Genomic DNA, 27,418 nt, shown 5'->3' with positions numbered 1-27,418 from the left:
GAGCTACAGCTGAATACTACCAGCTCTGTTCTGGAATGCCCTCTGGACCCAGTGGAGGTGGTGAGTGACAGGGGAATGGTGGCTAAGCTGTCATCCCTGTTGGACAACATCTCCCACCCCATGCATGAGACTCTGACAGCACTGAGCAGCTCCTTCAGAGGGAGACTGCGGTCCCATGGTGTGGGACGGAGAGATTTCGCAGGTCTTTCCTCCCCACTGCTGTCAGACTCCACAATAAAGACTTTTGCAGCTGATCAAACACACAAACCCACACATGTGCAATAAGACTGCTATATGTGCAATTCTTGTGCAATTCTTCTTCTGACGAAGTTTTTGTATTTGCCTACTCAGTTGTATATAGTATTTCTATTTCTATTTTATTCTATTGTATATATTATTCTATTGTATATTATTCTATTCTATTTTATTCTATTGTATATAGTATTTTATTTTATTCTATTGTATTTTATTGCATTCCAGTGTTTTCTAATTTCTGCTACATAACTTTGCACTTTTGCTGTAACAAAACAAATTTCCCACCTGTGGGACTAATAAAGGTCATCTTATCATATCTTATCTTACCTAAAGAAATTAAAATTAAGCTTGCACAAGAGAGTTCAGGCTGTTTTGAAGAATAATGGTGGTCACACCAAATATTTTATGCTTGTTAGAATTACGCAAACTCTTCTATACTTTATATACTCTGTATCCATATATGTTTGGACATGACTCGAGAAATCACTACACCTATTTCAGACTTTCCAAGCAAATATTAAGAAATGAGGGGTTTCTCAAGACTGTATAATACTTTATTCATAACCTCAGGCATAGATTATTTTGTGCTTTGTACATTATTAGTCCCGTATTGAGTTTAGCCAAGCTGTGAAATTTAACAGTGTGTAATGTAATAAATAGTCTGCTGCATACGAAGGTGATGTGGTTCTGAAGTTCTGAAGGGAAATCATTGTAAAGTTAATTGAGTGATTGTGTTTGTTTGGGTTTTAGGAGGGAGAGACGCCACTTATCAAAGCAACGAAAATGAGGAGCATAGAGATCGTGGAACTGCTACTGGATAAAGGAGCCAAGGTGTCTGCAGTGGACAAGGTACTGTTTAAAGCACGCTTGGTCTTGCTTCTGTTTTTAGATTGTGTTCTCAGCTTGGAGTGAACAGTCATTAACTGAGCTCTGTGTTTTCTCCTCTCAGAAAGGAGACACGCCTCTCCACATCGCCATTCGAGGGCGTAGCCGAAAGTTGGCCGAGCTGCTGCTGAGGAACCCGAAAGATGGCCGCCTGTTGTATCGTCCCAACAAAGCTGGAGAAACACCGTACAACATCGATTGCACCCACCAGAAAAGCATCCTGACGCAGATATTTGGAGCGAGTACGACACATTTCACATTGCAAACTAAAAAAGGAGATTTTAAGTTCAGAATTTGAGAAAAGAAGCTGTTTATTTTCTCTGAATATTTTTTCCCCCTAACTTTCTCTCAGAGCACCTGTCCCCCACTGAGTCTGATGGAGACATGTTGGGTTATGACTTATATAGCAGCGCTTTAGCAGACATCCTTAGTGAGCCCACGATGCAGCCGCCTATCTGCGTTGGCCTGTATGCTCAGTGGGGCAGTGGCAAGTCTTTCCTTCTTAAGAAACTGGAGGGTATGTATTCTCCTGGATGAGAATAAAGTGGTACTGGGATGTGGAAAGTACTTTTTATTGTTTTTTAAATTTCTTTTTTGTTTTCGCCTCTCCGTTCTTCTCTTGTTCAACAGATGAAATGAAGACATTTGCAGGCCAGCAGATAGAGCCATTGTTCCAGTTCTCATGGCTGGTAGTCTTCCTCACCCTGCTGCTCTGCGGCTCAGTGGCCGTCGTTCTGGGCTTTACTGTTAATCCCAAACTGGCAATCGCGGTCTCGCTCAGCCTCCTCGCCCTGCTCTACATCTTTTTCGGTGAGGAGACAGACCGGCTTGAATACTGGGTACTGAATGATTGTGGGAAAACTCTGCTTTGATTTGAATCGCTCTGCAGTGAGATGAGAATAAAAGGTCAGCCTCCATTTGGACATATTTTGGACTTAATCGTTTGCATTGGGGCTCTTATAGGGCTGGAGCACAGCTCGAGCTTTGCTTCTGTGCCGTCCTGCTGTCCAAAGAGAATGTCGAGCAGAATTCTTTAACTGGAAAATATTTTGACCCTTGTTTCAGTGTGGCATGTTTTTATGCTGTGCAAAATCATTTAATCTAAACTGTAAATCAAAGCCTTTTAACAGCCTTTTAATAATGAGCCAGTGACAGTGTTGTAATGAACCCCTTTTTAAAAAAATTACCAGCTTAGCTACTATTAAATTTTAATTCCTTTTAGTGGACATTACGTGTAAACATTGCTACGCTAGGACTTCTAGCCAAACTTAATTTGCAGATCTTGTCCCTGGTTAGGCTTTTGGGGTCTTCTATTATCCTAATACAGAAACAATTACTAGTAGAAACATAGTCAAGCAACCACTTCAGACAGTATAGAAATATTAACTAAAGCAAAAAAAAAAAAAAAATAGGAACAATGAGTGAAAAATAACAATTAAGAACAAAATAAAGAGAAAAAATGGATGCTTTAAAGATCCAGCTCAGTGCTTACAGATCAGCCTTTGTTTGAATCATAATTTACTAAAGCTTGAAGAAACGTCTTTCGGCTGTTTTCATATTCACAAGGGGGCGCCACAGCATGTATTTGAGTTAGTAGATTTTTATCCTGCATGCTGTTTGTGACCCTCCTAGAGTTTTAAGTCTCCTCCTGGTCTTGAAGCAGGGCTTTTTTGCATGTTTGGTGAATGCTTTAATGTGTCTTAAATTCGTAAAATCTTAACAAGAAGCACAACTAATCCTACTCCATCATCATCCTGGTTACGCCATACTTAACAGCATTTGAAAAATTTGTGCCTGTCACATTTTTTTACTTTTATTTTTGTCACTGAGGCTTGGTCCTGGTAAAAATCTTACTGAATTTCAGAAGCCAAACCTTTTGAGGTTTAAGAAGATAAAGTAATCACAGATATTGGTTAAATGGAGTAAGGTGGATAATGTTCTTTTTTTCTTTGTTGACTGTGATATGTCTTCTGCATTTAGTATTGGTGTACTTCGGAAGCCGACGTGAGAGGGAAAGCTGGAACTGGGCGTGGGTCATCAGCACCCGGCTCGCTCGTCATGTCGGTTACCTGGAGCTGCTGCTCAAACTGATGTTTGTCAACCCTCGTGAACTCCCTGAGCAGACCACCCGTGCCCTTCCTGTCAGGTGACAATGATGCACAGACACAGAACTACATCCACTCGATTTATTGTAGTCAACAAATAAAATACACCTTCACAATTTTCTTGTTGTAAGTTGTAAAATGTAATGCATTTGTTAGCACAATCGACTAACTCTGTATATGTCTGCTGTACTGATGATATTAAACTAAATACTGATCTGCATTCTCTCCCTCTTTATGCAGGTTCTTGTTTACTGATTATAATCGCCTGTCCAGCGTTGGAGGAGAGACGTCAATGGCTGAAATGATTGCAACATTGTCAGATGCCTGCGAGAGGGAGTTTGGCTTCTTAGCCACCCGGCTGTTTAGGGTTTTCAAGAGTGATGAGATCCAAGGTGATGTTACTGGCTTTTTTTTTATGAGTCATGTCAGGACTCGTAAAGAAAAAGTTTACTGAGACAATAAAGAATATTACATTTACAAATAATACGCTATATAACGAAATGCTGTTTTTTTTAAACGTGCTGCAGTTCAGCAAAGGATAAATAATATAAATTATGTATTTTCATTAATCAGAACCTATGTAAAATTATAATGATGGGAATTCTGTGGGAGTCTTATAAGGATTGTGGACTTTTCTTGGTGAACCACTGCACAAATTGTGATGGTGAGTCAGTGTGGGCAAAAAATATGAAGGAAATACAAATGAAAGAAAGCGCTCGAGAGACCAAGAGATACCTGTGTCGCAGTAAATAGACCTTTGAAGAAAGCTGCGCAAATAATCTGCCGACATCTGTCTCCCTCTTAGCTAGCTACGTTTGGTTTGGTCATGCAGGAGTGGTTTTAACCTGCTTCAACAGCAAACAACAAATGATAAACAAAACAAACTTGCAAGTTAATGCTGAAAGTAAATGAATAGAAAGAAGGAGCAGGCTACAGAGTAGATTCGGGACCAGAACTCCCAGTAAGCCCAGTATAAACACCGGTAGCTGCTGATGTAGCAGGAATTTTTTTAATTCATTGTTTTATTCGAATTAAAAAGTCTTTATATCCTTCTTGATGTATTTTTAGCATGTGAAGGTGTGTTGTGCCCTCTGTGCATCTGTGTAATATTACTGTCTCCTTTCTGTGAACCCCTTAGGTCAAAAATGGAAGAAAACATGTTGTGTTCCCTCATTTGTACTCTTTGCATTGACGCTAGGGTGCTTGATCACTGGTGTGGCACTGTTGTCTATTTTTAAGGTAGGTGTTTTTAGTTCTCTGAAAAAAATACTGTGTAGGTGTATTTTGTTTATTTATGCTGGTCTGAAATAGCCTTACAAGAAGAGAGCCTACCCAGTATGTGTCAGAGTTTCAGTCCTACTTTTTATCTTTTGGTTCCTCAGGTGGACCCTAGGAATCTGACAGTAAATGCAGTGCTGATTGCGATGGCTAGCGTGGTTGGCCTGGCCCTGCTGCTCAACTGTAAGACCTGGTGGCAGGTGGCTGACTCTGTCCTCAACTCTCAGAGGAAACGCCTGCACAGCGCTGCCAACAACTTGCATAGACTCAAGAGTGAAGGGTTTATGAAGGTAATTTAGTAATTGTACATAATCAAGAGAAAATGGAAATCCTCTGACATCCTGTTGCCATGACAGTGGGGCATTCAGTTTGCTTATGAAATTATGAAGTTGTGCTTTCTAATTCAATTGATTTCCTTTAGTTCATAGAAAATGAATTGGCTTTGATTTGTTTGGGGTTTTTTTTATGTCTCACAGGTTCTGAAACATGAAGTGGAGCTGATGTCAAAAATGGCCAAAACTATCGATGGCTTTACCCAGAACCAGACACGCATGGCGGTTATCATTGATGGGCTAGATGCTTGCGAGCAGGACAAAGTGCTGCAGATGCTGGACACGGTGCGTGTTGTCATGTGCGTCAGTACAGGCAGATTAACAATTAGAGCAGCTTCCTCTTGACTGAAAACAAGATAATGGAATAATTCGATTTTTTTGACATCTGCCGCTCAAGAAAATTTATAACTATGAGCCAGAGTGTTTTAGAGCATCTGCCATGTGGTTTAAACACAAAGTGGGTCTTTCACCTGTGCACACAGAGACCACACATCTCTGTTGCACTGCAGCCACCTTGGTGTTCCCAGCTGCCTCAGCTTGCCTCCAAGTTTAGATTCTTTTTCCCAGCTGCTCTAATATAATTTCCTTTAGCCAAATGTTATTATTCGGTGAAGTAATCCCAGGGAAGACGGCAGCCTCCTGTGTGCTAATGCAATCTTCTCATCTCTGCAAGCACGTCGCAGTCACTCCAAAACCTTCTTCTTTTGAGAGAGACTCAAACAACACATTTGTCAATTAACTAAATGTAATTTTTTCTCTCACTCTGTGTACCTATGCTAACAGATGATGTGCATTAAAGATGCAGACATCATGTGAAAACATTTTCACTTGATTCTGCTGACAGCTGCTTTTGGACAGGAGGTTCATCGTCCTGCGGGCGAGCCTTAGGGTTGTTGGCTACGGGTTAACAAACCAGCACTGCATCTAGCACAAATTGATGTCCTGTGACACTTGGACAATGTCTCTTAGTTAGTCGAGTGGAATTCCCCAGCACCATGTGCTGTGGACAGTCAGCTCTCACAGGAGTCATTATGTTTAAGTACTACAGCTGACTGACTACCTCGAGGTGTCGCATCATGGAGTGATTAGATTGTAAACATATATTTAATGCAACTGAAAGATACTGAAAAACTTTCTTATGGTGTTTCTTTTTCTTTCCAGGTAAGGGTCCTCTTTTCTAAAGGCCCTTTTATCTCCATTTTTGCCAGTGACCCCCATATTATCATCAAAGCTATCAACCAAAACCTCAACAGTGTGCTTAGAGACTCAAACATCAATGGACACGACTACATGAGAAACATTGTCCACTTGCCCGTATTCCTCAACAGCAGAGGATTTAACACAGCTAAAAAGATGAGCATGGCAGCACCCACCAACGGGGAGCCACTGTCTGGTGAAGGTAAACGACAAAGCTACACGCCTTCCTTTTAAAGTGCTTTTATTTTTTTCTTTACTGTCGTCTTTTAGTGTGTTATATAGCTTTTTGTGTGTGAAAAAGTCTGCAAAGTTACACCCAAAGTTTACTACAAAGGGAGTTAACCTCTCCCACAATAGAGTGCTGCTACTGAACAGTTTAAAGCACCTCATTTGTAGGTCAAGTGTTACTTCCCCCACATCTATGTCACAATAAAACAAAAATTTCCACTCAGCAGCTAGTTTGACACACCATTTTTACTTACTTGTTGAAGCCACTCATGCTAACTCTAAAATGTCTCACCAAGTGCAAACACACTAAGTCTTCTGTTACTGGTTGCAAGAGCAAAATCATTGTGCACTTCCCCCATGTGAGGAACCCAATAACCAATTGATTACGGGCACTGTTCTTGATCCTGTTATTTTAAAGAAAGCAATCTAGATTCGCAAATGTCTTTAACGGGTTATTCCTTTGCTCATGATCATCTCTGCACCAAGGTTATGGTTTATGTAAGGTAGAAACTTCTGCAAGACTTTTTTTGTTCTGGATCATATTCTTGGCTACACCCCAGGATTTTGTTAGCCATTAGCTGGTGGTGGTCAGATGGCCCGGTGGCGCCAGTGTCCGGCAGCCTCGCCTCTGTCAGTGCGCCCCAGGGTGGCTGTGGCTACAATGTAGCTTGCCATCACCAGTATGTGAATGTGTGTGTGAATGGGTGGATGACTGGATGACTGGATGTGTAAAGCGCTTTGGGGTCCTTAGGGACTAGTAAAGCACTATACAAATGCAGGCCATTTACCATTTAGCTCTAAGAAGGCAGCTCCTCCTCATAGAACTACGCTAATTAGCCAACGCTCCAGGCAAGCTGACCCATCTAGAGTAGATTGGAATTTTTGTAAGTGGGGTCTTAAAGAGGCAGCAGCTGAAATGATACGTTTCAGTGAGATAATAAAAAGTGGTCCTGTATAGTAAAAGGAAAACCATGACCCACCCTTCTAGTTGACCCACAAATTAAAGTTATAAACTTGTAACTGGGCATAATAAGGTCACTTTAATATATACAAGTAGGTTTACACAGAGCTTTGAGGCATTTTATAAACTCATAGTTTCATAAACTGTTTTACATCTAATACTTGGTGATGCCTGATCGTCTCTGTTGACACTTTGACTCTTCCTCTTCATCCCTTTCTCTAGGATGGCATGAAGACACGGACAAGAAGATGTCTCAGAGCAGCCTGGCTCAAGACCAGGCCAAACTTGGCAGCAAGAACGCCTTAAACCGCAGGGTAACAGCTATTCAAGTCAAGTTTGTATAAAAAAAGTATTACGTGTAATATTTTGGTGGGATTTACAAACACACATTAGTGGTTGATTTCCTAACTTTGGGTTTGTAAGTTAAGAAGACGAGGAAGAGCCGTGGTAGTTCAAAACAGATTGGACTTTTTTATTTGATTTTTCTTTTTATTAACAAAGTGTCATTAGTCCAAATTCTACTTTCAGCAGGGACTGTTCACTGCTTGCACCAGCCTGTAATACCCAAATCAAAAAGGCTGCAATAGCACATTGAAGAAGCTTTGGACACAATATGAAAGCAGGCAGGTTTTTTTTGTTTCAATAATTTCCCCAAAACCCACGCTGTTTAGGAAAGTACTTAATATTCACGTTTGATTTCTACATATTAATCAAACATGTTGATTTCTACATATTAATCAAACAAAATGAAAAAGCTGCCAGTTCACTGCTCTTTGACCAGAAAACATTGGCTTCGTGTGAGATATTCTGGCTGAGAATCCTTCACTGCTATCTCTCTTCAGCCTCCTCCCTGAAGGAGGGAGGAGGGGGGGTTCAGTACAGGCGTGGTGTTGGCAGGCGGTGCAGAGGCCAGAGGACAGAAGGAGACACACAGAGACAAAAAGAGAGAGGTGCTCGGTGTGCGGCCAAGGTTCCTGGTGTAATTGATGTAATGGCTGTTTATCCTTCCTGCTGCGTTGCCACAGCCTAATGACAAGGCCTAGCAGCAGTGGGTCCCTGTGACAAAACACTGGCACCAGGTCTGCTGGCAGGAGGCTAAGTGACTCTGCTGCTGTCGCTGATGCCTTCCACCCTCCTATGAGACCTTCCCCCCAACCCCCCCTTTCCTTCCCACTTTCCTTTCTTGTTTGTTTGTTTGTTTGACATTTGGTTGTACCTTGGGTTTACCCAGCATCCTCCATTATTGATGTTGGCCCCTTTAATACAGGGCAGCATTCTCTTTTTATATGCCGCTAGCTAGCACTTGGCAGGAGGGCCCTATTTCTAGAAGTGGAGATTAAAATGAGGGGGCACGAGGGCAAATTGACTATGAGCTCTCTCCACACTGAAATTCTGTGACTTCTTGAATTAAGTGTGATGCTGTAAATATCTCTGTAGTATTTTGACATTTATTGGATTGAAACTAATTGCTGCTTAGTATTTCTTAGCACTTCAACGAATCATCAAAATAAACCATTGACGCTGTGAAGCTACAGCAAAAGTTAATAAATACCAAAAAGCTAGCCCCAAAGAGGTGTCTCTATGATAGACCTTTTTGGTTCAGACTGAGCGGTGAGCATATGTTTCATCTCTTGTAGAAAGAGGTCATGAGACTGGTGTTACAACTTCAAAGTCAACCAAAAGGCTTGTCTTGGCTCATGACCATTGCAGCTGTCTGAAATCATCACAGATGTTCTCCGGTAGATCTGTGTCAATAGCTTGCCTGTGTGTCATGACTTTTCAGTGTTGGACAGCGGCTCTTTGATTTCTTCTGTGCAGTCACAGAGATTTAGTGCTGTGTATGTCATGGCCATTAAGAGATTGGTTATATGGAAGGAAAGAAACCCATGTACATCTCTTTTACAGGGCTTATCTGTATAAACCTTAACCGGATTATGTTGAGAGTAAGGTAGTGTTTGCTGTTAAAAATTATTGTGGTGCTGCTGATACTTTAAAATAAAATCTCTCTCTCAAATATGGGGTATGTGGAATAATATAGAAATGATCCCATCTAGATGTAGTCGTAGTCTAATGAAGCAAAAGTTCTTAAAATGGTCTTAGATTACATGGTGACCATGAAACCTCTCCTCTGGTCTCATGATGCACATAGCGGGACAGTAAGGGTGCGTTCTCACAAACATCAGTCAGGGTCCACAATAACTGCTGCTGTTTCAATTTAGAAATCTAACATCAAACAGGAAAAATTTATGTCTCTTTATGGTTCCTTTGCTGTATTTCTTTTCCACGTGTGGCTAGAAAACACTTCCTGTTTTTCTGGTCCCTTTATTATGTACTGTGAACCAGTGGTGTCAAATATAAGGCACGTGGGCCAAAGTCGGTCCGGCAAAGACTCCAATCTGGCTCACTAAACAGCTTTAGAAAATGTGAAGGTGGGCACAGATTTTAAACTTTTAACTGTATTTATGAAGACTTTTTATAAATATAGAAGAACCTTAGAATAACCTTTCCTGTAATTTTATGCATTTATTATATAGTTTCACCGGTTCTGTCCACTTAAGATCAAAGTGTGGCCCACGATATAAAATGAGTTGGACGTCCCTGGTGTAAAGTGTTTTTTGGCGATCCATTATGTAACTTTTGTGAAGTAAAATTCAGCACGTACCATCTCCAGCCTCATGCTAATGAGTGTTTGTCTGCTAAGGACACATACCGACGGCGCCAGATGCAGAGGACCCTCACCAGACAGATGTCCTTCGACCTGACCAAGCTGCTGGTGACCGAGGACTGGTTCTGTGACATCAGCCCACAGACCATGAGGAGGCTGCTCAACATTGTTTCTATTACAGGTGAGGAATTAACCATGATCTGCTTTAGAACTGTTCATATTATTACAGTAATAAAGCCATTTTTCTTTTTACAGCAACATCCGCGCTTCAAGAGTTCTGTTTTAATGAAGAGTACATTTTGCTTGTAAGCTTAAACAGTAATTTTAATTTAACCACAAAGGCTTGGCAGACTTAGGATTTAGAGGTTATAAATATATTATAATAAATTACACAAGGGGTACAGTAATAGAACAGAGCAGACGATTAAAAACAGTTGGCACTACCACTGACAGTTTGTTTTTAAGCAAGTTGGCACAACAAGTCCCTATAGCTGATTAGTGCTTGTGAGCAAAACCATTATATGTTATACAAGTCAATGATGCAGCCAAAAGAAAATGTTTGTTATTAAGCAGATTGGAAGTGACTTCTGTGGCCCCTAATCCTCTGATTCGTTGTTGGCAGGTCGTCTGTTACGCGCCAATCACATCATCTTTAACTGGGATCGACTGGCGTCATGGATAAACCTGACAGAAGAGTGGCCTTACAGGACATCATGGATCATCCTGTACTTGGAAGAGGCTGATGGGATGTCTGATCAGGTTACTCTCAAGACCATCTATGAGAGGTATACACACAGAGAAACATCATATTTTGATTAGTTACTGATCTGATTTATTGACTTTCTTGCCTTTATTTCCCGGGTTGTTTTATTGCCTTTTATTCATTCTCTTTCTAACTTGAGGGCAGCACTAGCAGACTGATCATCAACTTAATTATCTAAATGAAAATTAGGTGATGGATGTATTTGGATGAGGAAAATTCCACATCTTCAAGCCGGAATAAAAATCCTCAGATGTCAGCTAAGAATTTGCTTTTATTGCTCTCTGTTTAAGTAACCCTAACCAGCAGGTGGCAGTAGAGGATTTTGTTTTCCATGCAGGCTAGATAATCTGTACACATGTAGTGCCAAAGGCTGTGCCACACTAATTGGCAACTGTCAGACAGATTTTGTAATTGACCATAATGTTCAAGGCGAATGATGACTGAGTTATTGCCCGGATTCGAGATTCACAAAGGGACACTAATTCTTTAAAGTCTACAAGAGGAGCAGTAAAATCTTGTCCCTGTGTGTGTATACTGTGAGGTCATGAATGCTTTTAGGCGTGCTCACCGCAGACGAGAGGAGGAGACCGATAGAGGCTGAGTCGCTGGGTTTGGGCGCTGTTGTGCATCAATCGCTGGCCTTTAAAGGTTGCACTCTGTCACAATACACTAGCGCCCACGACTCCTGCGGCAGGGAAGTGTCACAGACGGTTATTGTCAGCTATTCAGCCAGCTAGATTCAGCCGACAACTCTCCATCCCCCATCTCCAAACACACCACCACTACCTCATTAGACTGGATTTTTGCTCTATGGTTTTTTAAAGGACAAAAGTTATTACCTTTTCTTTTTCCATATGGCACTACAGAATGCAGATTTTTAAATGTCTCGTTTCTCTCTGCATTTTATGGGAAAAAATATCACTACATTTCCTCCTGTGTATGTTTACTCTACTCGCATTCACTGGAGACCCTAAAAGAAACGTTCTTACTTTTGCTGTAATTATTGTGGAAAATAAGAGAGCCATAAAAACTGATGTTTCTACATCTAACAAAAGGCCTGGATTCAAGTCTCCTTACCGCAGCATGGGGTTGTACTTAGACTACTCATTAGACCTAATATAGCCATCATCTTGCTTTTGACCAACGGCCCTGTCTTTCTTTATCTTCCTCCTCGCTGAGTGTCTTTCCAAATGGCTGCTCTGTTCCACAGTGGCCGTCGAAGAAGCTGGCTTAATGATGATGACAGGAAGCCTCGAACAGGCTAAACACAACGCCTTGCCTAGAGGCCTTATCTCCTACACCAATCTTCCGCTGATAAGACTCAGGCCTCTGTCTGTCTGTCTTTTTCTGTCTCTGCTCTTTTCTTCCTCTTTCATATGATCTGAGGCTCTTTAGGCCCTTTTTTTGTTCTGGATGAGTTATTCTGTCTCATTCCCTTTAACGACGGATGGGCACTTGACTGACCTCTAAGAACCTCGGGGTCTCGGGGATTGCCTGCCTGTTTGAGAAGTGGATAGCTTCTTTTATTTGCTTTCCTTTTCAGAGCGTCAAAAAATACACACATCCACCCACGTCTCGTTTCACAGCTTCACTTTGACCAGTTTGATAATTTCCTTTTTTTTATACTTAGCATCCTTTTGCTCATGTGGTTCAGATCTCATCTATTCTTTGTTGCGTTTTATTTTGCAAACATCTGTGCGAGTTGTCATGCACAGCCGTTTTTACACAGCAAAACTGCACATCCCCTGAGCGTTACTAAGTGAATATATTAGTGGTGAAGTGAACGTGGGGGGTGAGTCAGCCCCTTATAGGTCAACTGTCGCCCTGCATCTCAGTCACAATGCAGCAGCTCTTCCTCTTCTCTCCCCTCTCTTTGTAAAACTGTCTACAGCTAAGTATACCACAGCATCAAAAATACAACTTATTGTTAACCATAAGACTGAAAACAGTGCAGCTGTGGTTGCAATTAAATATTTTTTCTTCATAAGTACAAACGTGCTTTAAATGGGGCTAACCACCATTAGTTGGTCTCAGTTCAGATTGCATGCCCCATACATTAAAACTAAATTAACTCTCACACTGTAAATTATTATGGAATACACACAGGCCTTTCAGTGAAGGGGGTGAGCTGAACTCTTAAGAAATCATAAACAGAAATGCTTACCCACCTTCTCTCCTATCTCACACAAACAGACAGGATTTCGAAACAGCTAAATGTTTTTCACTAACTTGCTTTGCATTGACAAGCATCAACGAAGGGCTGTGAACTGTCATTTTAAGACGTGGCGTGCAGAGAAAAGCTCACTTCTGATTCCCGTTGCAGGAACAGGCTAGTACAGCCGTCTTAATCTGATGGAGAATGCGTAATCGGTTAATAACTTCAGCGATTTTTATCGTTAATGCTAAGACTGAGGGCCGCCCAGGCTCATGCACGGTAGCTGAGGGAAAGAGGTGTGTGAGGAACAAAGACGGCACTGTCTGAAGGAGATACTGGTCCAAAGCAGTCAAGCTTTTACTCAAAGCATAGGTAAAATGTTTGTGTCACTACTTTCACAGGGGAAATTGCAAAAAACACTTGGACGAGCGAGGCAGCATTGTGGTTTGTCCAGTACACTGACAGAACCTGTGAAGAAAACAAAAGATCAGATGCTTTAGACCAGCATCTGCAAGTCTTCAATTTGTAGTTGTCAAATTAACAAACCCAAATCTTTCTTTTGAGTTTTTTCTTTCCATTAGTAAATTGGATCTGGAGCCTGCAGCATTATGACTATCATTTTCGGTTACATCATTACTTCCTCTTCGTTATTGTCTCTTCTCAGGAGTTGTTTCTTAACTGCCATTAGAAACTTGATGATTATAGCTACACTGGCCCTCTCCTGCTTTGCGGTTATTGCTGTATATTTATTTCCTTGAGCTTTTTCAGCATCATTATATTACATTTTGCCATCTAATGGAAATTCATTTGTAGAGTGAATTTAAACGTCTGAACAAGTAGTTTTAGGATGTTGAATACACATCAGTTATTATTGTTGTGAACGGTTGGTACTAGTCTCCATGGGGGTTTAAGCAAAAAAAAAAAAAAATTAAAATAAGTGATCAGAATATATTTTCTAAACTTAACTACAGTTGTGTCATTTTTTCTGTTCTTTGTCATTAGTTGAAGATTAAAAGCAGTGGATAGGCATTAAGGACATAGTGTTCAGCAATTAATTATGCAGAATTAGTCAATAATCAGCAAAAATGTAAAAAAAAAAAAAAATCAAATGTCTAAATGACGAAATAAAAAGCAAACCAGCAAAGTTAGCAAATAATTTGCTTTATAATGTAGCAGTATGGCTGACAGAAGGTAGGTATTAGCAAAGAGAAAAACCCAAAGAACAACGAGAAAGGACAAGCAATGAAGACACGAGGAATGTAAATAGTGAGTGGATGAGTCAGTTGGCAAAAAAAGTTGATATTTTTTAGTGGAAAAAATTAAATATTGTTTCCAGGCATTCAAGTAGCTAGAACCAGAACCAAAGGAGTTCCTGCTTTCTTTGGTTTCTGAAACACTGAATATCTTCAGGTTTGGATGTGATTTAAATATGCTAACTGCAGGATCTTCAGGGACTTTCAAATGACTTGTACTTGTTTTTTTTTAGTGATAATTTGTTTCACAGTGAAGTAATTTTGGATGTAGGGTTAACATACTTGGATCTAATCGTCCGTGAGGGCGGGTTCAGTCGGGTCCTAAGAGAGTTTATTCCTGGACGCCCAGATCCAGTTTTCAGCTCTAGAAAAAGAAAAAAAAAGTGTCACTGGTCCACTGAGCAGGTTCCTGCACTGCTCTGACATCTGGTACCCTGTGTGTGCCAGGACGCCCCTGCTGCACTCAGGAGTGTGTTTCTGGCGTTGCACCTGAATCTTCTGTTCATTACACACCCACTCATATATACACACAAACTATTGCATGCCATGGACTTATAGACACTCTCTCACACACACACTCAGGTGTTGTCATCCGTGCATGTTTCAACTGAAACTCATTTGCCACTACAAGTTTTTGCAATTTACACAGGTGCACACATGAAATCACATACAAATCTTATGCATGCGGTTGATAGAAAACTCACAAAAATTCACACACACTAGCTAGCTCTCACACCAGTGCAAGAACATATGTCACCCCCAACTCCTCTGAGAATCGGTGTAATTAATCAGACCCTGAGATGCAGGCTGTGTTCAACAAACATGCGTACTCACACACATTCACACAGTGCAGGAAGCAGAACACAGCAGAGAAATTGTTGTCAGGTGAATTTGTATTTAGAAGCACAGTGACACTACGTTTTGCAGTATTGTGGGCAAAAAAAAATTCCCACTTTCTGTGCCCTCTATGCTTTTAATCACCAGGTCACGGCTTGTGAATAATGAACTGTTTCTCTCATCCTTTCATCTTCTTTTCACCTCCGATTTGTTGGCTTGACCCAGCGTTCATGCGCTAAACAATCACCCTTTCAGTGATGTACAGCCAGCCACTCGATGGACACTTAAAAACTTTTTTTTTTCCACTAATCACAGTCTGAATGAATATGCAGCCCACCAATTCACTCTTAATTAGGGAGACTCTTATCCCAAGTACTGAAACATTAAGATGACACTCTCTTCATTCGGGATTACTTTAATTGGCACAATTATTGCAATTTGGTTGCAATTATGTGCAGGGATAAAAGCGCCATTCCAAAGCTCACGCTGGTGATTCCCTTTATGCGGAGTTCTTTTAATAAGCTCTTAAAAATCTGGACTCAAAAAATGGCGAGACCCTGTTCTTTTGTTATAATGAACACTTCTGAACTTTTCCTGCCCTCAAATGAAGAAAAAAAAAGTCTTTATTCTTCACCATACAGCCCATTCATATGGAGTTCTGTCACATTTGCAACACATTCTATAATCTAGCTGCACAACAAATGCGCAAAATGGTTTTCTACCCTCTCTCTGTCCTCTGAGAGAGCCCATTGTCCCTGTACCCAGGAGGTATTTCAGTGAAACACAGAGTAAAACTGGTAATTCGATCGTTCACTGCGCTGCCATTTGCCAAGAGGCCTCCAAACGTGTGTGAATTTGTAAAGGCTAATGTGAAGTCACCTGTGTCTCAATAGAGTTCTGGCTCCATCACTGATAGGACACCACCACTGAGTCTACACACTAGTGTGCTGACAGACCACCTGACTGAAGGGAAGATAAAGACAGAGACAACAACGAAGCTAGGGTTAGTGTGAGATAAAGATGGAAAAAGAGGAACAGTTGGGGGGTGGGGGGAGATAAAAAAGGGCATAAAGAGAGAGCAAGAAGAAAGAGTTCTGTCTCTGGAGGTAAAATAAGGTAACGGAACCAAAGCTTGTGAATACTACAGAGGATCAGACCAGATACCAGCAGGATTACTGCATGAGGCGTTTGCCATTGGTGTGCTAGCGTCTCGGGTGTATTTGAAGCCTCAGGTGATGCTGCTGCTCCAAGTGAGATAGTCCAGGTGGTGGACACACACACAGAAATTCATGCACATGTCCCCTGGGTCCCACGTGGCTGTTTATATTAGTGAAACCGGTCCTCTGCGGATTCCACTTGAGTGCATGTATGCGTGTGGGTCGATTTGGCCTGCTCTGTCGTTCTTGCATCCCTCAGGTGTTTGCTGGCGGTGACTAAGGCATGAATCAGCCTCAGCCAGCTCCAACACCACCCAACCCCTACTGAGCTACTTAAAATGTAAAAGGAAAAAAAAGACAGCTCTGGCCAGTGTGTACAGGTGACACAGGAGGAGGTGTGTGTGTGTGTGTATGTATGTGGAAGAGGAGTTTTTGACTGCTCTTGTGTGTATTTGTGCAGGGAGGCTACCATGTGAGGACGGAAAGAACATTGTGCAGCATTCTTTGCTAGAAAATCCTTAAAGCCTTTTTCATTTGTGCCTGCAAGCCAAGGTTGAAGGATTAGTCTAATTGGTCAGAAACAAGAGAGCTGCTCTGTTCTCTTTTTGTACAAAGCACAAATAATCATTTTTAAATGCAGTAAAAGCCCCACCGCTACACCTCTGGCTGACCTCTGCTCCGGTCTTAGAGCCCATCCATCAGACCACAAGGTTGGGTTAACATTTAAATGTGACACTTAGATGGAAGAAAAAGAGCAGAGGGCTGAGAAGTTGACAGCCGCCTGATACTTTGGTATTTCTGCAGTGTTGAGCATTATCACTGATCTCGCTCGTGCTTTCCCGTGTCTTTGTGCTGGAACTGCTAGAAGGTGGGGGCTGATTATAAATAGCAGCACAGGGTTACAAGAGGGTCGGCGCTGACCTTTAAGGGGACAGTGAGATTCACCACTCAGCCACTGCGGGAGCCACGGGCAATCTTGATACGCACACACACACATCCGGCTCTTAACTGACATTAACATCCTGGCCCTTCAAAGGTCAATGGAGGTTAGGGCTTGTTAGAATATGTGTGCAGAAACCACACTGAAATTGCAAAGAAGCCCAGAGAAACATATTGAGGATTTAGCCTGTGTTGAAAGGTTTCACAGGTGCTTTTTTTCTACATAATCATTGACTTTCTGTGATCTTGTTGTCAGCCTCTGTAGTAGTTGCTCAGTCTGCTTTTTTTTTTTGAAGTCCTTAATAATCACGCGAGGCTTTACATCCTTGCCTCTAACTTGGATGCAAATTGAACTGGAGAAGCTTTTGTTTTACCACAGTAATTTCCTTTTCTTTCTCTCACATTCTCATTGATTTTTCTTTTTCTCATTCCAATTTCTCTTATTATTATTGACACATGTATCCCTTTCAGTGACGTTGAACAGGATTGCTCGTCCAGTCTGAGACTCCCAAGTGTGTTTGTCACATAAATTTTTCACTGTATGGATTCATTTTTATTCCAGCTGCATAATCTACAGCTGCCCATTTGTCTTCACTTTAGCAGTCCACCCCACTTAACCGAGCATCATATGGCCTATCAACTGGCCATTACAGCTATCAAACAACCACATGTGCTGATATGAGCTTCATGGTGCAATTACTGTCACAATGAACAAACTGTGTAATGACCCAAGGATGCTCCAAACTCTCTTCTTGTGCGTAAATCACTAAGTTGAGGTTTACTGTTTTAATATTTGTCAAGAATGAGGCCCTAGTTGCTCTGAGTGGAGGGTTCAGTTAAGGTTTTTGGGGTCTGGAACAAGGAGGCTCCATTTCGGCGCTACACATGAGTTTAATCAACATTTCACGGAACCACTGAGCCCTGAGCCCGTTTCACTGAGAGGCCGCTTGCTCCGAAACTGCTTGGTTTTTATCAGCATGGTGTGTTTCCCATTAGCCTGCTTGTCTCTGTGGTTTGCTTTGGGATGCACAGGTCCAGCTTAGTACAAGAGAGTTTCAATTACTGGACTTAACTTTGCCACAAATGTATATGGAAAGCAGACGCTGCCGCAAGTTGTCAGTTGGCACTGCCAAGACAAGGAAGCAAGGAAAAGGGAAGGTTAGAGACGGAGAGGAAAGCAGAGACAGGGGTGTCCACAGTACTTGAAGCATTTGATTTAAATCAAGGAAATGCGTCTGGATTTTTAAGGAGACAAAGAACATGGCGTCATCTAAAGTGAAAACATATTTTTGCTCTCCCCCTCTGCCTTTGGGTGGTGGAGGTCTTGGCAGCTTCCATTGTAACAATAACCTCCCTCAGCCTTGATGCTGCGAATCCACGCGCCAACTCGCCTGTCCACTGTTTTTCCAGAGAAGGCCTCGCTGTTTTCATCCACATGCTGGGCAGACACTGCCAGCAGCTCTGACATGACTCTGACCAGGAGAGGAATGTGCCGGACCCGGGCCTGGTTAACTTCTTCACCCACACATTGTTGTACTGGTCGCACAGTGTCTGACATCAAAACTCTTGAGCTTCTCAAACACAATGCGCACAGGCGGTTGTCTGTTCTGAGGCATCTCTCTGTCTTTGGGCCCCTTTATGGAAATGTTTGGCAGAGAGACCACCTCTTTGTGGCGTGTGTGCGAATGTCATCCATAAGCACAGTGGGCAGCTATAAAGCAAAGTCAAGTGGCACATTCATACTTTCTGTGCCCAGCGAGAGTACTGAAGAGAGAGCGAGCGAGATGAATTCTGCTCCTTCCCATCAGCTGCAGTGTGTGGGAGTTGAGAGGAGAAGAAAGGCTATGCCCCAGTCAGCTTTGGGACCTATTAGCATTTGGATAAGCTCAGAAAGCTCCCAGTAGCCACGCCACACAGCAAGCGGTTGGACCTGTGCGCCTGCATGACTGCAGCTATAAGCCCGGTCCTGTCAATGGGCCTATTGTGCTACAAAAATGGCTGCTGAAAATGTTTTCTTCATCTGCTTGAAAGTAGTGTAGTGGCTTCTTGGACACTGCAAACAAAACATCTAACTTCTCATTAAGCAACTGGTTTCTGATAAGAATGACTAATTAGTCCATAGTGATTTTCAGCCAACATCTCAAACGATGGGAATTCTAGATATTGGCATTTTAAGTGGTCGTATCTCATTTTAAAAGTGTTTTTATCATTTAATGGGTACATGCATTTCAGCGTGTTACCCAGACTCCTGCAGTCAAGTTGTTAGCTCTCAGTCCATTAGTACTGAAATATAATTTATGGTAATATATTATTATATAAGGTGTAATAATCATAGCCTCAATATACATGTCAGCAAGGAGGGAGATTGCTGAAACTGTCAGAACGGATGTCAATGGATGTATAGAGAAAGGAAAAAGTCTTAGCATTTCATTTGTTTCAGTCGTAGCTTGCACCAGATTTACAGTAGTGTGAAAAAGTGTTTCCTATTTTTTTTGTATGTTTGTTATACTTGCATTTTCTAAATGAAGGTGAACTGAGCTAAACTGCCTTTTTAAGGTCATGCCACAGCATCTCAATCGGATTCAAGCGAAGGTTGCGCCAAAGTCTCCATTTTCTGTAGAACCCAAGTGCACTTGAGCTTGAGGTCACAAACAGATGGCAGGGCTTTCTCCTTCAGGATGTTTTGGTAGAAAGCAGAATTCATGATTTCATTTACCACAGCAAGTCCTCCAAACACTTTTTCACACCACTGTAATTTGCTGGGTTGTGTCCCAGTGCATATAATACACCGGGACACAACCACAGGATGATTAACACATAATACAGCATGCAGACGCATGAATGCTGGCAATGCCGTCGGCTGCTTAAGTAGGTTACGTTGTAAGCTTTACCAGTCTAAATCAGCTGTTTGTCATGTTTTTTTTTCAGAAACCCAATATGGCAATGGGTCACAGTAGCTATATCCATCTTTTATGTACAGTTTATGCTTATTTTGTGTTTTCTTTTTCTTTTTCCACTATTTGTTGATTTGTTTTGTTTTTCTGGCACGTTTTGGTCCTCCTTGAAGCAGGATTTCCACTCAGTGTCGGTCTTTCCTTTCTTGTCTGAATAGGTAGTTGGGAACTTAATCGTCTTCTTATTCTCTCACAGTTTGTCTGGGCATGATGGATATACTTGACTTGCTCTTAGCAAATCCAGTTGTATTTAAAAGACACATCTGTCTGTGCTCTTGTATGCTTGCACATTGTGCATTACCAAGAGCAAACACACAACTCAGTGAATTATGCACATTGTAGCCAGTTTCTTGGTTGCCATTGTTGTCCAGTATAAATTAAGGGTTTTTTATTTGTTTGTGAAACTTGTCTCAGTTTTAACAAAAGCAAATGTGTCTGAAAATATGACAAGATAAATGAGTTATTGAGTTATTTTCAGTTATAATTCTTAGTAACTTATCATCTAACATATGACTCCTCGGGCTATAATAAATCTATGAATATAAACAGTCTGTAGTAGACCAAAATTTCTGTCTGTGTGTACATCTAAGCATAATAAGTCTCAGTTATACTTTCATAATTGGAGCCCTTTCTAATCTTTTTTCCTGTTTACACATTACCGAGTTATTTTAGATGGTCCTATAAAAAGATATAAGATTCCTTAGAAAGTCTGTGGAGGATGTTCTTTGTATAGCAAAAGGAAGTGCTCTGTGTGCGTGCATGTTTGTGTGTGTGTGACTCACTGGCTCCTGTTGGTCTGTGTCTTCAGACCCACAAATAAACAGCACTAAGCCAGCTGGAAATGGGGAAAAGCACAAGATTCTCTGTCTGTGTATGGGTTAATACAGTTCATGAGAAAAGGAACCAAACACCCCCACACACATACAGTACACACACACACAGACACTCGCGCATGCGCTTAAACACACACTCCACCCTTCATCTGTGCCTTTGAATTTTCCCATCCTGACTGCCCAGGTGTCTGCGGTGGATATTACATAATTGTTCTCGTCAGTGTTATTTGAATCAGCACTCAGGCTGACACCATCACTGGTGGTGCTTACGTGCATGTACACTCAGGTAACAGCTGTGCCTTCAGAATCACACTCATCCGCTAGGTCACAGCAGAGGGTTCGTCTGTGTACCTACAATGAGCTTCCTCAACTTTTTGGGTCTTATTAAAGGTTCTAATGGAAGAAACACTGAGAGGGCTTTGTCCACTGGAGCCAGCTGTGCTGCTCTGTCCTCTCTACTCACAGCCTTTTCTGTTTCCTCACTAGAGATGGGTATCGTTTAGGTTTTATCCGATACCAGTACCAAACCGGTACTTTTGAAACGGTGCCGGTGCTTAAAGAATGAAGAAAACAAACTTTGTCCAAAAACCTCTCATGTTTAGCTGTTTTTTTGTAAAAAGACAACAATGTTTGCCTTTTCTGCAGCTATAGGGGATTTATGGCATCACTCTTGGCTGGAAGCAGTGCTTAATCAATGGGGGAAAAAAACCATCAACTTTGTCCAAAAACCTCTCATGTTTAGCTGTTTCCCACTTTTTCTTTGGTCATTTTAGCCTTTTTGGCCAGGGTGAAGGGAGTATCTGCCATCAAACAAGAAGACAGCCGCATGTAACTACAACGGTGTTTGCTAGTTCACCTTACATGCATTAATGTAATAACGTGGTTAGCCTACTCAACATAAATTACACAAGAACAACATTAAGCTACTCACACAGAGAAGAATGGCTGCTGCTGCCATCATCATCTGTCATCATTTCTGCTACACTGGCAGGGCTAGGGGCCAGGACTCTCCTCTTCGGGTTTTTGGGGGAGGTTGATAACTCCGGGAACGATAACAGGCACCACACCCACAGTAGATGTGCTCGATGTGAGGTCTCGCAGCAAGCTATCAAATACGGTGCATTTCTCTGCTTTTAAAAAAACGCTATGCATCGCCAGGTGTTTCATCCGATTCGAGGTGTTGCCTCCTTTGCACAGTATCACCTTAAAGCACTTTTTTTTGCATCTTTTGCTGTGAAGTACAGCCAGACTTTGACTGCTTCGCCTTGGGCATTTTTAATCTGTAGCTCTGCTCTAAAAGAACGTACGTACCTGGGCCCACCTACTACGCTTGCAAAGGTAAAATGATTGGCTGGAATCCAAAGTGTATGACATCTCAGGAAAACAAAGCACCGAAATAAAGCACCGAAATGTGCACTGCTTTTCTGGTTACTACCGATTATGTCAGAACCGGTACCCATCCCTACTCCTCACTGTCTTTTTCTAAGTAGCAGTTGGGTAGGTACAAAGGGTTGCTGTGAGCCACCTGGGCTGTTCTAAGAGAAGATCCTGAGTGGGAAGATAAATATGAAAACATTCACTTGATTCAACTGAAATAATGTATATGCTATCAACATGCGGGATTTGCATGTCATATATTTATTTTTCATTTATTATGACTACCAAACACGCCAGAATGTCTCTCTAAGACACCCAAATGTCAGTATTTCTTGTCAGACTTGAGCATGAACCTGCAACAAGGTCACAGGTTTTAGCGCTGCAGCAGCAGACCTGTCTATCACCAGCCATCTGTCCTGTGGAAATGTCCTTGAACAGAGGACTGGAGCCCTACCTGTTCACTCACTGTAAGCAGTCTGGAGTGTCAACTAACAGCCAGAAATGGAAATTATGTAACTTGTAACTGAGTGTTCTGCACCTTTAAAGGACTTGTTTGTGACCACCCATCACTGAGGTATGAGAACTTCACTGGAATGGGCTGATGGAGGACATTTCAGGCCACCGTGTTAACCAGATTAAGTTAGTTTATATTTTGGATTATTAGCTAACAGTCTGCTGTGTTGAGCTCTGGCCAGATGCTGACCTCATCCTGACTTAGCTAGCATGCAGCAGCAGCAGCCGTACTAATCATCCAATCAAGTCACAGAAAGACGAGTCTGTGTTCACTGTTGAAAACAGCTCAGTCTTTGAGAAAATCCCCAACTTTTCCAGCTTGTATTCCCTGCACAGCTCACCACTAGACAGACTGGATGATGTATTAGAGGAGGGTGAGTTGAGGTTGATCTGTAAGGAGGAAAGGTTGAGGGGGATGTAGGGAGAGAAAAACATCTACTGAGAAAATGATGAAGGGTTTGGATGACAAATGGAAGCTGAGATGAGAAAAATGTCTACTCCCCACTGAAGTCTCCTCATTCATCTGATAAGAGCTGCATACTCTCATGATGAATGGCCGGTGTCATAAGTCACTCCAAGTTTCATATTTTCCTGTCTGAATGATAGGATCAGTCGAGATGTACTGATTGCTGTGGCTTGTTGTTGTTTGTATCCTGTGTATCCTTGGCCTCATTTTACCCTTTCTGTGATTTTGGGATAGCACTTTTAACATTATTCAGCTTAAATAAAAGTCCTCACTTCATAACCTTTCAGCATTTATAATCCATATGCAGCATTTCCGGGGTCTAAAATTTGGTTTACAGTTTTAATTTTAGTGTTTTTAAAATGGAATATTCCATAAGCTGAACACGGCGTCGATAAATTGTTCTCATCTAAAGTTCTTCATGTAGTACAACTTTTCCCCCCCTGTTGTATAGACCAGGAAAACTATAATCACGCAGAAACAGAACAACCTCCAAACGTGGTGTTTACTTAGGGCCTGTGATAACAAACATCACGTTAACCGTAGCAGCACATCATGACGCGCTTCCGTCTGCTGCTCGCTAAATTACCCTGATTGTCATCTTCTCAGGTTTCCTCCTCTGCTCAGAAAAGATAACATCCCTCACTCTATCTGTACTCGAACATCCCCGCTTTCACTATCTCGCCTTTTTCTAAATCCAGTTATCTCTCTGCTCTCATGATGATGATGACCGTTGTCATATCTTTTCAATCTTAACAGAACTGCTTGTTGTTTCCTCTTTTCTTTTTTGGTCAGAATTTAATGATTTCTATTTTTTGCTATGAATCCACAAGTCAGAATTTAGCATGCAGTTACATATTTATGCCATATTTGTCAGTAAGACAGAATAGTTTGTCGTCATCCTTGTGCTCTCTTTGGTTCTTAACTCATAAAGAGGAGTAAAAGGTGTCAAATTGTAATGTTGTTTCCAATTGGTGCTTTTTAAATTTCTGTTATTTGTATTGTTAAAGTATTTGATCAAAGGGTAATTTACCTTTCTGATTTCTAATTTAGTGTTCACGTGCAATACAAGATGTAGTAAAATGGTGTTAACTAATGTCATACATACATTCTGATAAGTCATACCAGCAGTGGTTGCAAACATCACATTTCTAAACACCCTCAAATAGTCAGTGGTGCCATGTGTTTTTTGTTGTCTTTGGCATTTTTTGTCTTAATAAGTATCAATTAAGGTAAATATTCACTACAATAACTCCTTCAAAAATTCTTCGTTCCTCTAAAGAATCTCCAAGAACATCCCGACCACAAAGGACGTGGAGCCTCTGCTGGAGATCGACGGAGACATCCGCAGCTTTGAAGTGTTCCTCTCCTCCAGGACGCCTGTTCTTACTGCCAGAGATGTGGAGATGTTTCTGCCCTGCACTGTTAATTTGGACCCCAAATTGCGGGAGATCATAGCAGGTCTGTACACACACGGTATATTTTACAGATGGCAGAAAAAAAAAACCCTGCCATAAATAGCATAGTGTTAGTAGATATTTGAGTTGCAATATCCTGTCAGAACAACTTCAGTGCTCTTTGGCAGTCTCCTGTGCTCTCCTGCAGGGATTAGCATTCTTTCAAAAGATATTCCCTCATTTGGTATTTTGATGATAGTGCTGGAGAGTGCAGTCTACCACATCAAAATCTGTTTTATTTTGTTACAATCTGGGGAAAGGAAAGAGAGCACGAAGGGCATGAACTCTGTTGTTGCCACTGAAGCTTTCAGCCACATCTCATGGACATCTTCAGCAAACGGACAAGCTCAGTTGGCACGTGGATGATTTAGCTGTTAAGATGGGAGAAAAGACCCCAAACTGAATGGTGTACAATAACATGGAGACACTGAAAACTGTCCTCTATGCAATGTGTCCAATGCAGTGCCAGCTCATTTGGCAGTGGCATTACTCATAGCATTGTAGCAGGGTTTGCTCTAAAATCGCCCACTGCAGGGGCTCTCAGTAACCCACAGCGTGCATCTCGTTTCCAAACAATCAAATGTCGACCAGCACTGTACAATCAGGACAATGCCTTCGCTCCCCGTTTCCAATCTGGCCATAGTGCAGCACCAAATTTCACACTTTGTAGACGTAATAGTGCATCACTGTTAAACTGTAAGCTAGAGCGGAGTTGTACTTTCGCTACCGTGCGTCAGCGTCCATTCGGCCCGTACAGGAGTGTGGATGACGCCTGGTGTGAAGCTGCTGCATCATAGCGTTATGAGACCACAGAAAACACACACTTGCACACACAGAAAGTCTGTTCCACTGAGACAACTTTGAGTCACGGAGGGCGCAGCTGACAAAGTACTACAACCAAACGCCCCGATCTGTAAGTACAGTACTCTGTTCCTAAAAAGGTGCGTGTAGTGTATGCATCCATGAAACATGTGTTTGTGTTTGTACGTGCTCAAAACTGTGGGCGTTTGCGCCTCCACTCTTGTCCACGGCGAAACGGAAGGTGACCAACGCTCCTACCCAGTCATCGAACTTCCTGCGCTCCCCTCCCTGACCAGTTGGTACTTGGTGCCCAGTGTCCTGTGGCCAACCAGTGGGCAGTGCTGTCAGTGATACCCGCCCATGAGCCTGACTCACATCATAAGGCCCCCATTGTGTTCACAGGCTGGATTGGGTCTCACTCAGCGTGTCATTCAGCAGCCACTTGTATAACCAGGAGACATTCTGGTGCCTGCTTCTGTTTCTGGTTCTTACTTTCTTGCCAGCCGCACAGAGCTACTCTGTTCTGTCTTCGGGCTTATTTAACTTTAATTTGGGAGCTTTAACCAAAGCTCCCTACTTACCTCCTCCTCGACTTCTCTCAAAGTCAGAATGGTTCGTGTGAAAGCGGTTGTAGCAAAGCACTTACGGGATGATGTCTATGAGTTCACATGGTCCCTTTGTTTGTTTACATGGGCGAATTTATTTGTCGGGGACAGCAAAGAGCTGCATGTGCCAGAAAACGTCACGTGGCTGGCATATAATCTGGAAAACCGAGAATATCAACACGCCTGCTGTTTGTGAGCAAACAGAGTAATAGGAATCAGTGTGAGAGTGGAATTCACAGTTGAAGGTCTCTGTAATCGTAACATCTGCGCTAATTTTCTTTCCAGTCTGTAGTTGTTTGACTCTCTTCTTACTGGGATAAGGAGAACATGTTCACGAACAATGTTCTTGTTGTATTCCCTGCAGTGCTTTGAGAATCAAAGAATTTTGCCGGCATGTACGTCAGCTGTTTGATATGTAGTTTTTTTCCTCTGAATTCACAACTGTCCAAACTCTCCAGAGATTATGAAATAAAGCTAAATTATTGATGTGTGGGTGGATCTGAAGGGTCTTTATAGTCATCGCCAAGACATGATAATCAGCATCACAGATAAACCCTTCCTCTCTCTCTCACTCTTTCCATTGTACGTTCTTCCCTGCCTCTGCCGTCTCTTAGATGTGCGTGCGGCCAGGGAGCAGATGCACATCGGAGGAGTGACCTATCCCACACTGCCCCTCCAAGAGGCAGCGGCCCGTCCCCAGTCAGTTTACACCCAACACTCTGCCGCCTGCTCCCCAGCAGGCTCCTTCACCGGATCCCTGCCTCCTCAGCCACACAGTGCCTACTTCAGTGGAATGACTGGCCCTCAGCACCCTTTCTACAACCGGGTGAGGAAACATGACTTACATCCTGTACCTACTACTCACTCTAAAAGGTGTCTATATGGCCAAATGACAATGCTAACAACCCAAAAATGGCACACAATAGGTGCTTTCAGGCCAAACAGGTCTAAGGACTACCCACTGGGGTGGTCCCATGTGAGAACATACCAATGAGGAATTAGGAAAAATGTAGGCGGGAAGGAAATACAGCAAGGACATAGTTGAAAGCAGTGTGATGCTCTTTTGGGTAGTGTTACAAATAGCTGTTTTCTTTAGACAGAAGCTTCTTTCAGCAGCTTGCTGCTGATGTTAGCCTCCAAATCTGATCCTTGACCATTGATAGTCTCCAATAAATCATACTGATTCAGATCTACTTTGGTTGTTGTGATTGTCATTTTCACTGAGTGCAGACTCACACAGCCAATATCAGAGTCCTTCAATCTCTACTAATATTTACTCATTGTTTTTCTTAAGAACTGTGATTGGCTCCTCTGGTCAGAAAGCACCTATTGAAATAAAGATGGATTTCAAAGAGTTACTGGATTTAGCTGCCCAATCCTTTATTCCTTATCAGTTGACCTACAT

The 27,418-nt window shown here is 42.0% G+C and overlaps 1 protein-coding gene across 8 annotated transcripts in view; it reads left to right on the top strand.

The window, feature by feature from the left end:
• kidins220a (kinase D-interacting substrate 220a) overlaps window positions 1–27,418 on the top strand; it is a 48,769-nt gene that overhangs the window by 12,723 nt on the left and 8,628 nt on the right. For all 8 annotated transcript variants that reach the window (XM_085144281.1, XM_085144280.1, XM_085144279.1 and 5 more), the window contains 15 exons: window positions 1,006–1,104; window positions 1,205–1,382; window positions 1,493–1,657; window positions 1,771–1,950; window positions 3,121–3,286; window positions 3,486–3,637; window positions 4,384–4,484; window positions 4,628–4,813; window positions 5,000–5,140; window positions 6,017–6,254; window positions 7,464–7,555; window positions 9,943–10,087; window positions 10,529–10,691; window positions 24,433–24,611; window positions 26,628–26,839. In XM_085144281.1, the coding sequence (XP_085000407.1) occupies window positions 1,006–1,104; window positions 1,205–1,382; window positions 1,493–1,657; window positions 1,771–1,950; window positions 3,121–3,286; window positions 3,486–3,637; window positions 4,384–4,484; window positions 4,628–4,813; window positions 5,000–5,140; window positions 6,017–6,254; window positions 7,464–7,555; window positions 9,943–10,087; window positions 10,529–10,691; window positions 24,433–24,611; window positions 26,628–26,839 (2,397 nt within the window). The remainder of the gene's footprint in view (window positions 1–1,005; window positions 1,105–1,204; window positions 1,383–1,492; window positions 1,658–1,770; window positions 1,951–3,120; window positions 3,287–3,485; window positions 3,638–4,383; window positions 4,485–4,627; window positions 4,814–4,999; window positions 5,141–6,016; window positions 6,255–7,463; window positions 7,556–9,942; window positions 10,088–10,528; window positions 10,692–24,432; window positions 24,612–26,627; window positions 26,840–27,418) is intronic.

Source organism: Neolamprologus multifasciatus, chromosome 19 (genome assembly GCF_963576455.1).
Source record: "Neolamprologus multifasciatus chromosome 19, fNeoMul1.2, whole genome shotgun sequence".
In the NCBI taxonomy this organism is placed as follows: domain Eukaryota; kingdom Metazoa; phylum Chordata; class Actinopteri; order Cichliformes; family Cichlidae; genus Neolamprologus; species Neolamprologus multifasciatus.
This window is presented reverse-complemented; position numbering and strand designations above follow the sequence as displayed.